At 47.7% G+C, this 9,588-nt stretch overlaps 1 protein-coding gene across 1 annotated transcript in view; it reads right to left on the bottom strand.

Annotated features, from left to right (window-relative positions):
- Window positions 1-946: 946 nt before the first annotated feature.
- Window positions 947-9,588, bottom strand: part of LOC101731169 (mucin-22) — a gene marked incomplete at its 3' end in the record, with an annotated part of 70,989 nt that continues 62,347 nt past the window's right edge. The window contains exons 19-20 of the mRNA XM_031898253.1: window positions 8,464-9,032; window positions 947-976 (exon numbers count right to left, since the gene is read on the bottom strand). Of these exons, the coding sequence (XP_031754113.1) occupies window positions 947-976; window positions 8,464-9,032 (599 nt within the window). The remainder of the gene's footprint in view (window positions 977-8,463; window positions 9,033-9,588) is intronic.

The following is a 9,588-nucleotide window of genomic DNA, read 5'->3' as shown; positions in this document are numbered from 1 at the left end:
ATGTTGTTATCTCTGAGGCTCCCGCTGTTGTCGCAATGATAGCTGTTGTCTCCAAAACATTCGTTGTGCTTTTGCCAATGTTGTTGCCTTTGATAGCACTGTGGTGGTTTCCCCAGCTGTGGTGTCCTGTGGCATGAGTCGATGTCAGTGCCACAGTTGTTGTGTCTACCTCTGTTGTGGCGCTTTCTGTTGGAGAAGTTGTTTTCTCAGCGGTTGCTGTGGTTTCCAGTGATGGTGTTGTTGTCTGGGGAGCAGCAGAGATGCTTGTCCTTCCTCCAGCCGTTGACATCTCAGATGTTAGAAGTGTAGAGGCTGATGCTGTTGTTTCATCTGTGGTAGTAGTTTCAGTTTGTGTGGTGGATTGAGTTCCTGCAACGGTGGTGTCTTCTGCAGTTGTGGTAGACAGTATTGTTGTTGCTGCTGTGCCCACAGCTGCAGTTGCCTGAGAAGTCACAGCTATCCCTTGGGTTGCTGTGATAATGGTGATCTGAGATTGTGTTGTCTCAGAAACTTGAGCGGTACTTTGTCCAGAGGTGGTAGTGGTGATCTGAGATTCTGTTGTCTCAGAAACTTGAGCGGAACTTTGTCCAGAGGTGGTAGTGGTGATCTGAGATCCTGTTGTCTCAGAAACTTGAGCGGTACTTTGTCCAGAGGTGGTAGTGGTGATCTGAGATCCTGTTGTCTCAGAAACTTGAGCGGTACTTTGTCCAGAGGTGGTAGTGGTGATCTGAGATTCTGTTGTCTCAGAAACTAGAGCGGTACTTTGTCCAGAGGTGGTAGTGGTGATCTCAGATCCTGTTGTCTCAGAAACTTGAGCGGTACTTTGTCCAGAGGTGGTAGTGGTGATCTGAGATTCTGTTGTCTCAGAAACTTGAGCGCTACTTTGTCCAGAGGTGGTAGTGGTGATCTGAGATTCTGTTGTCTCAGAAACTTGAGCGGTACTTTGTCCAGAGGTGGTAGTGGTGATCTCAGATCCTGTTGTCTCAGAAACTTGAGCAGAACTTTGTCCAGAGGTGGTAGTGGTGATCTCAGATCCTGTTGTCTCAGAAATTTGAGCGGTACTTTGTCCAGAGGTGGTAGTGGTGATCTGAGATTCTGTTGTCTCAGAAACTTGAGCGCTACTTTGTCCAGAGGTGGTAGTGGTGATCTCAGATCCTGTTGTCTCAGAAACTTGAGCGGTACTTTGTCCAGAGGTGGTAGTGGTGATCTGAGATTCTGTTGTTTCAGAAACTTGAGCGGCACTTTGTCCAGAGGTGGTAGTGGTGATCTCAGATCCTGTTGTCTCAGAAACTTGAGCGGTACTTTGTCCAGAGGTGGTAGTGGTGATCTGAGATTCTGTTGTCTCAGAAACTTGAGCGGTACTTTGTCCAGAGGTGGTAGTGGTGATCTCAGATCCTGTTGTCTCAGAAACTTGAGCGGTACTTTGTCCAGAGGTGGTAGTGGTGATCTGAGATTCTGTTGTCTCAGAAACTTGAGCGGAACTTTGTCCAGAGGTGGTAGTGGTGATCTCAGATCCTGTTGTCTCAGAAACTTGAGCGGTACTTTGTCCAGAGGTGGTAGGGGTGATCTGAGATCCTGTTGTCTCAGAAACTTGAGCGGTACTTTGTCCAGAGGTGGTAGTGGTGATCTGAGATTCTGTTGTCTCAGAAACTAGAGCGGTACTTTGTCCAGAGGTGGTAGTGGTGATCTCAGATCCTGTTGTCTCAGAAACTTGAGCAGTACATTGTCCAGAGGTGGTAGTGGTGATCTCAGATCCTGTTGTCTCAGAAACTTGAGCGGTACTTTGTCCAGAGGTAGTAGTGGTGATCTGAGATTCTGTTGTCTCAGAAACTAGAGCGGTACTTTGTCCAGAGGTGGTAGTGGTGATCTCAGATCCTGTTGTCTCAGAAACTTGAGCAGTACTTTGTCCAGAGGTGGTAGTGGTGATCTCAGATCCTGTTGTCTCAGAAACTTGAGCGGTACTTTGTCCAGAGGTGGTAGTGGTGATCTCAGATCCTGTTGTCTGAGAAACTTGAGCGGTACTTTGTCCAGAGGTGGTAGTGGTGATCTCAGATCCTGTTGTCTCAGAAACTTGAGCGGTACTTTGTCCAGAGGTGATAGTGGTGATCTCAGATCCTGTTGTCTCAGAAACTTGAGCGGTACTTTGTCCAGAGGTGGTAGTGGTGATCTCAGATCCTGTTGTCTCAGAAACTTGAGCGGTACTTTGTCCAGAGGTGATAGTGGTGATCTCAGATCCTGTTGTCTCAGAAACTTGAGTGGTACTTTGTCCAGAGGTGGTAGTGGTGATCTGAGATTCTGTTGTCTCAGAAACTAGAGCGGTACTTTGTCCAGAGGTGGTAGTGGTGATCTGAGATTCTGTTGTTTCAGAAACTTGAGCGGCACTTTGTCCAGAGGTGGTAGTGGTGATCTCAGATCCTGTTGTCTCAGAAACTTGAGCGGTACTTTGTCCAGAGGTGGTAGTGGTGATCTGAGATTCTGTTGTCTCAGAAACTTGAGCGGTACTTTGTCCAGAGGTGGTAGTGGTGATCTCAGATCCTGTTGTCTCAGAAACTTGAGCGGTACTTTGTCCAGAGGTGGTAGTGGTGATCTGAGATTCTGTTGTCTCAGAAACTTGAGCGGAACTTTGTCCAGAGGTGGTAGTGGTGATCTCAGATCCTGTTGTCTCAGAAACTTGAGCGGTACTTTGTCCAGAGGTGGTAGGGGTGATCTGAGATCCTGTTGTCTCAGAAACTTGAGCGGTACTTTGTCCAGAGGTGGTAGTGGTGATCTGAGATTCTGTTGTCTCAGAAACTAGAGCGGTACTTTGTCCAGAGGTGGTAGTGGTGATCTCAGATCCTGTTGTCTCAGAAACTTGAGCAGTACATTGTCCAGAGGTGGTAGTGGTGATCTCAGATCCTGTTGTCTCAGAAACTTGAGCGGTACTTTGTCCAGAGGTAGTAGTGGTGATCTGAGATTCTGTTGTCTCAGAAACTAGAGCGGTACTTTGTCCAGAGGTGGTAGTGGTGATCTCAGATCCTGTTGTCTCAGAAACTTGAGCAGTACTTTGTCCAGAGGTGGTAGTGGTGATCTCAGATCGTGTTGTCTCAGAAACTTGAGCGGTACTTTGTCCAGAGGTGGTAGTGGTGATCTCAGATCCTGTTGTCTGAGAAACTTGAGCGGTACTTTGTCCAGAGGTGGTAGTGGTGATCTCAGATCCTGTTGTCTCAGAAACTTGAGCGGTACTTTGTCCAGAGGTGATAGTGGTGATCTCAGATCCTGTTGTCTCAGAAACTTGAGCGGTACTTTGTCCAGAGGTGGTAGTGGTGATCTCAGATCCTGTTGTCTCAGAAACTTGAGCGGTACTTTGTCCAGAGGTGATAGTGGTGATCTCAGATCCTGTTGTCTCAGAAACTTGAGTGGTACTTTGTCCAGAGGTGGTAGTGGTGATCTCAGATCCTGTTGTCTCAGAAACTTGAGCGGTACTTTGTCCAGAGGTGGTAGTGGTGATCTGAGATTCTGTTGTCTCAGAAACTTGAGCGGTACTTTGTCCAGAGGAAGTTGTCTGCAAAGATGCAGTGGTCTTCCCCTCGGAGGTGGTAGCTGTGACTGATGCTGATGTTATGGCTGCCTCTGTGTCTGTGGTTGTAGTGTCTTTTGCTACGGTTGTCTCCTCAGAGGTTGGTAAACTTCCTCCAGTTGTGGTCTCTGCAAGAGTACTTGTGAATTGCTGTGTTGCTGATGTTTGCGGGGTAGTTGTGGTTGAGCCCAGGTCTGTAGTAATGTTAGCCGCTGCAGTTGTTGTTTGTGTTGTGGATTCAGTGGCTGTAGTTGTGCTTTCTGGTAATGTTGTTATCTCTGAGGCTCCCGCTGTTGTCGCAATGATAGCTGTTGTCTCCAAAACATTCGTTGTGCTTTTTGCCAATGTTGTTGCCTTTGATAGCACTGTGGTGGTTTCCCCAGCTGTGGTGTCTGTGGCATGAGTCGATGTCAGTGCCACAGTTGTTGTGTCTACCTCTGTTGTGGCGCTTTCTGTTGGAGAAGTTGTTTTCTCAGCGGTTGCTGTGGTTTCCAGTGATGGTGTTGTTGTCTGGGGAGCAGCAGAGATGCTTGTCCTTCCTCCAGCCGTTGACATCTCAGATGTTAGAAGTGTAGAGGCTGATGCTGTTGTTTCATCTGTGGTAGTAGTTTCAGTTTGTGTGGTGGATTGAGTTCCTGCAACGGTGGTGTCTTCTGCAGTTGTGGTAGACAGTATTGTTGTTGCTGCTGTGCCCACAGCTGCAGTTGCCTGAGAAGTCACAGCTATCCCTTGGGTTGCTGTGATAATGGTGATCTGAGATTGTGTTGTCTCAGAAACTTGAGCGGTACTTTGTCCAGAGGTGGTAGTGGTGATCTGAGATTCTGTTGTTTCAGAAACTTGAGCGGTACTTTGTCCAGAGGTGGTAGTGGTGATCTCAGATACTGTTGTCTCAGAAACTTGAGCGGTACTTTGTCCAGAGGTGGTAGTGGTGATCTGAGATTCTGTTGTCTCAGAAACTTGAGCGGTACTTTGTCCAGAGGTGGTAGTGGTGATCTCAGATCCTGTTGTCTCAGAAACTTGAGCGGTACTTTGTCCAGAGGTGATAGTGGTGATCTCAGATCCTGTTGTCTCAGAAACTTGAGCGGTACTTTGTCCAGAGGTGGTAGTGGTGATCTGAGATTCTGTTGTCTCAGAAACTTGAGCGCTACTTTGTCCAGAGGTGGTAGTGGTGATCTGAGATTCTGTTGTCTCAGAAACTTGAGCGGTACTTTGTCCAGAGGTGGTAGTGGTGATCTCAGATCCTGTTGTCTCAGAAACTTGAGCGGAACTTTGTCCAGAGGTGGTAGTGGTGATCTCAGATCCTGTTGTCTCAGAAACTTGAGCGGTACTTTGTCCAGAGGTGATAGTGGTGATCTCAGATCCTGTTGTCTCAGAAACTTGAGTGGTACTTTGTCCAGAGGTGGTAGTGGTGATCTCAGATCCTGTTGTCTCAGAAACTTGAGCGGTACTTTGTCCAGAGGTGGTAGTGGTGATCTGAGATTCTGTTGTCTCAGAAACTTGAGCGGTACTTTGTCCAGAGGAAGTTGTCTGCAAAGATGCAGTGGTCTTCCCCTCGGAGGTGGTAGCTGTGACTGATGCTGATGTTATGGCTGCCTCTGTGTCTGTGGTTGTAGTGTCTTTTGCTACGGTTGTCTCCTCAGAGGTTGGTAAACTTCCTCCAGTTGTGGTCTCTGCAAGAGTACTTGTGAATTGCTGTGTTGCTGATGTTTGCGGGGTAGTTGTGGTTGAGCCCAGGTCTGTAGTAATGTTAGCCGCTGCAGTTGTTGTTTGTGTTGTGGATTCAGTGGCTGTAGTTGTGCTTTCTGGTAATGTTGTTATCTCTGAGGCTCCCGCTGTTGTCGCAATGATGGCTGTTGTCTCCAAACATTCATTGTGCTTTTTGCCAATGTTGTTGCCTCTGATAGCACTGTGGTGGTTTCCCCAGCTGTGGTGTCTGTGGCATGAGTCGATGTCAGTGCCACAGTTGTTGTGTCTACCTCTGTTGTGGCGCTTTCTGTTGGAGAAGTTGTTTTCTCAGCGGTTGCTGTGGTTTCCAGTGATGGTGTTGTTGTCTGGGGAGCAGCAGAGATGCTTGTCCTTCCTCCAGCCGTTGACATCTCAGATGTTAGAGGTGTAGAGGCTGATGCTGTTGTTTCATCTGTGGTAGTAGTTTCAGTTTGTGTGGTGGATTGAGTTCCTGCAACGGTGGTGTCTTCTGCAGTTGTGGTAGACAGTATTGTTGTTGCTGCTGTGCCCACAGCTGCAGTTGCCTGAGAAGTCACAGCTATCCCTTGGGTTGCTGTGATAATGGTGATCTGAGATTGTGTTGTCTCAGAAACTTGAGCGGTACTTTGTCCAGAGGTGGTAGTGGTGATCTGAGATTCTGTTGTTTCAGAAACTTGAGCGGTACTTTGTCCAGAGGTGGTAGTGGTGATCTCAGATCCTGTTGTCTCAGAAACTTGAGCGGTACTTTGTCCAGAGGTGGTAGTGGTGATCTGAGATTCTGTTGTCTCAGAAACTTGAGTGCTACTTTGTCCAGAGGTGGTAGTGGTGATCTGAGATTCTGTTCTCTCAGAAACTTGAGCGGTACATTGTCCAGAGGTGGTAGTGGTGATCTCAGATCCTGTTGTCTCAGAAACTTGAGCGGAACTTTGTCCAGAGGTGGTAGTGGTGATCTCAGATCCTGTTGTCTCAGAAATTTGAGCGGTACTTTGTCCAGAGGTGGTAGTGGTGATCTGAGATTCTGTTGTCTCAGAAACTTGAGCGCTACTTTGTCCAGAGGTGGTAGTGGTGATCTGAGATCCTGTTGTGTCAGAAACTTGAGCGGTACTTTGTCCAGAGGTGGTAGTGGTGATCTGAGATTCTGTTGTTTCAGAAACTTGAGCGGCACTTTGTCCAGAGGTGGTAGTGGTGATCTCAGATCCTGTTGTCTCAGAAACTTGAGCGGTACTTTGTCCAGAGGTGGTAGTGGTGATCTGAGATTCTGTTGTCTCAGAAACTTGAGCGGTACTTTGTCCAGAGGTGGTAGTGGTGATCTCAGATCCTGTTGTCTCAGAAACTTGAGCGGTACTTTGTCCAGAGGTGGTAGTGGTGATCTGAGATTCTGTTGTCTCAGAAACTTGAGCGGAACTTTGTCCAGAGGTGGTAGTGGTGATCTGAGATCCTGTTGTCTCAGAAACTTGAGCGGTACTTTGTCCAGAGGTGGTAGTGGTGATCTGAGATCCTGTTGTCTCAGAAACTTGAGCGGTACTTTGTCCAGAGGTGGTAGTGGTGATCTGAGATTCTGTTGTCTCAGAAACTAGAGCGGTACTTTGTCCAGAGGTGGTAGTGGTGATCTCAGATCCTGTTGTCTCAGAAACTTGAGCGGTACTTTGTCCAGAGGTGGTAGTGGTGATCTGAGATTCTGTTGTCTCAGAAACTTGAGCGCTACTTTGTCCAGAGGTGGTAGTGGTGATCTGAGATTCTGTTGTCTCAGAAACTTGAGCGGTACTTTGTCCAGAGGTGGTAGTGGTGATCTCAGATCCTGTTGTCTCAGAAACTTGAGCAGAACTTTGTCCAGAGGTGGTAGTGGTGATCTCAGATCCTGTTGTCTCAGAAATTTGAGCGGTACTTTGTCCAGAGGTGGTAGTGGTGATCTGAGATTCTGTTGTCTCAGAAACTTGAGCGCTACTTTGTCCAGAGGTGGTAGTGGTGATCTCAGATCCTGTTGTCTCAGAAACTTGAGCGGTACTTTGTCCAGAGGTGGTAGTGGTGATCTGAGATTCTGTTGTTTCAGAAACTTGAGCGGCACTTTGTCCAGAGGTGGTAGTGGTGATCTCAGATCCTGTTGTCTCAGAAACTTGAGCGGTACTTTGTCCAGAGGTGGTAGTGGTGATCTGAGATTCTGTTGTCTCAGAAACTTGAGCGGTACTTTGTCCAGAGGTGGTAGTGGTGATCTCAGATCCTGTTGTCTCAGAAACTTGAGCGGTACTTTGTCCAGAGGTGGTAGTGGTGATCTGAGATTCTGTTGTCTCAGAAACTTGAGCGGAACTTTGTCCAGAGGTGGTAGTGGTGATCTCAGATCCTGTTGTCTCAGAAACTTGAGCGGTACTTTGTCCAGAGGTGGTAGTGGTGATCTGAGATCCTGTTGTCTCAGAAACTTGAGCGGTACTTTGTCCAGAGGTGGTAGTGGTGATCTGAGATTCTGTTGTCTCAGAAACTAGAGCGGTACTTTGTCCAGAGGTGGTAGTGGTGATCTCAGATCCTGTTGTCTCAGAAACTTGAGCAGTACATTGTCCAGAGGTGGTAGTGGTGATCTCAGATCCTGTTGTCTCAGAAACTTGAGCGGTACTTTGTCCAGAGGTAGTAGTGGTGATCTGAGATTCTGTTGTCTCAGAAACTAGAGCGGTACTTTGTCCAGAGGTGGTAGTGGTGATCTCAGATCCTGTTGTCTCAGAAACTTGAGCAGTACTTTGTCCAGAGGTGGTAGTGGTGATCTCAGATCCTGTTGTCTCAGAAACTTGAGCGGTACTTTGTCCAGAGGTGGTAGTGGTGATCTCAGATCCTGTTGTCTGAGAAACTTGAGCGGTACTTTGTCCAGAGGTGGTAGTGGTGATCTCAGATCCTGTTGTCTCAGAAACTTGAGCGGTACTTTGTCCAGAGGTGATAGTGGTGATCTCAGATCCTGTTGTCTCAGAAACTTGAGTGGTACTTTGTCCAGAGGTGGTAGTGGTGATCTCAGATCCTGTTGTCTCAGAAACTTGAGCGGTACTTTGTCCAGAGGTGGTAGTGGTGATCTGAGATTCTGTTGTCTCAGAAACTTGAGCGGTACTTTGTCCAGAGGAAGTTGTCTGCAAAGATGCAGTGGTCTTCCCCTCGGAGGTGGTAGCTGTGACTGATGCTGATGTTATGGCTGCCTCTGTGTCTGTGGTTGTAGTGTCTTTTGCTACGGTTGTCTCCTCAGAGGTTGGTAAACTTCCTCCAGTTGTGGTCTCTGCAAGAGTACTTGTGAATTGCTGTGTTGCTGATGTTTGCGGGGTAGTTGTGGTTGAGCCCAGGTCTGTAGTAATGTTAGCCGCTGCAGTTGTTGTTTGTGTTGTGGATTCAGTGGCTGTAGTTGTGCTTTCTGGTAATGTTGTTATCTCTGAGGCTCCCGCTGTTGTCGCAATGATAGCTGTTGTCTCCAAAACATTCGTTGTGCTTTTTGCCAATGTTGTTGCCTTTGATAGCACTGTGGTGGTTTCCCCAGCTGTGGTGTCTGTGGCATGAGTCGATGTCAGTGCCACAGTTGTTGTGTCTACCTCTGTTGTGGCGCTTTCTGTTGGAGAAGTTGTTTTCTCAGCGGTTGCTGTGGTTTCCAGTGATGGTGTTGTTGTCTGGGGAGCAGCAGAGATGCTTGTCCTTCCTCCAGCCGTTGACATCTCAGATGTTAGAAGTGTAGAGGCTGATGCTGTTGTTTCATCTGTGGTAGTAGTTTCAGTTTGTGTGGTGGATTGAGTTCCTGCAACGGTGGTGTCTTCTGCAGTTGTGGTAGACAGTATTGTTGTTGCTGCTGTGCCCACAGCTGCAGTTGCCTGAGAAGTCACAGCTATCCCTTGGGTTGCTGTGATAATGGTGATCTGAGATTGTGTTGTCTCAGAAACTTGAGCGGTACTTTGTCCAGAGGTGGTAGTGGTGATCTGAGATTCTGTTGTTTCAGAAACTTGAGCGGTACTTTGTCCAGAGGTGGTAGTGGTGATCTCAGATCCTGTTGTCTCAGAAACTTGAGCGGTACTTTGTCCAGAGGTGATAGTGGTGATCTCAGATCCTGTTGTCTCAGAAACTTGAGCGGTACTTTGTCCAGAGGTGGTAGTGGTGATCTGAGATTCTGTTGTCTCAGAAACTTGAGCGCTACTTTGTCCAGAGGTGGTAGTGGTGATCTGAGATTCTGTTGTCTCAGAAACGTGAGCGGTACTTTGTCCAGAGGTGGTAGTGGTGATCTCAGATCCTGTTGTCTCAGAAACTTGAGCGGAACTTTGTCCAGAGGTGGTAGTGGTGATCTCAGATCCTGTTGTCTCAGAAACTTGAGCGGTACT

Source organism: Xenopus tropicalis, chromosome 3, assembly GCF_000004195.4.
Source record: "Xenopus tropicalis strain Nigerian chromosome 3, UCB_Xtro_10.0, whole genome shotgun sequence".
Lineage (NCBI taxonomy): Eukaryota > Metazoa > Chordata > Amphibia > Anura > Pipidae > Xenopus > Xenopus tropicalis.
Note: the sequence above shows the minus strand (reverse complement) of the source record. Positions and strands in the feature narration are given on the sequence as shown.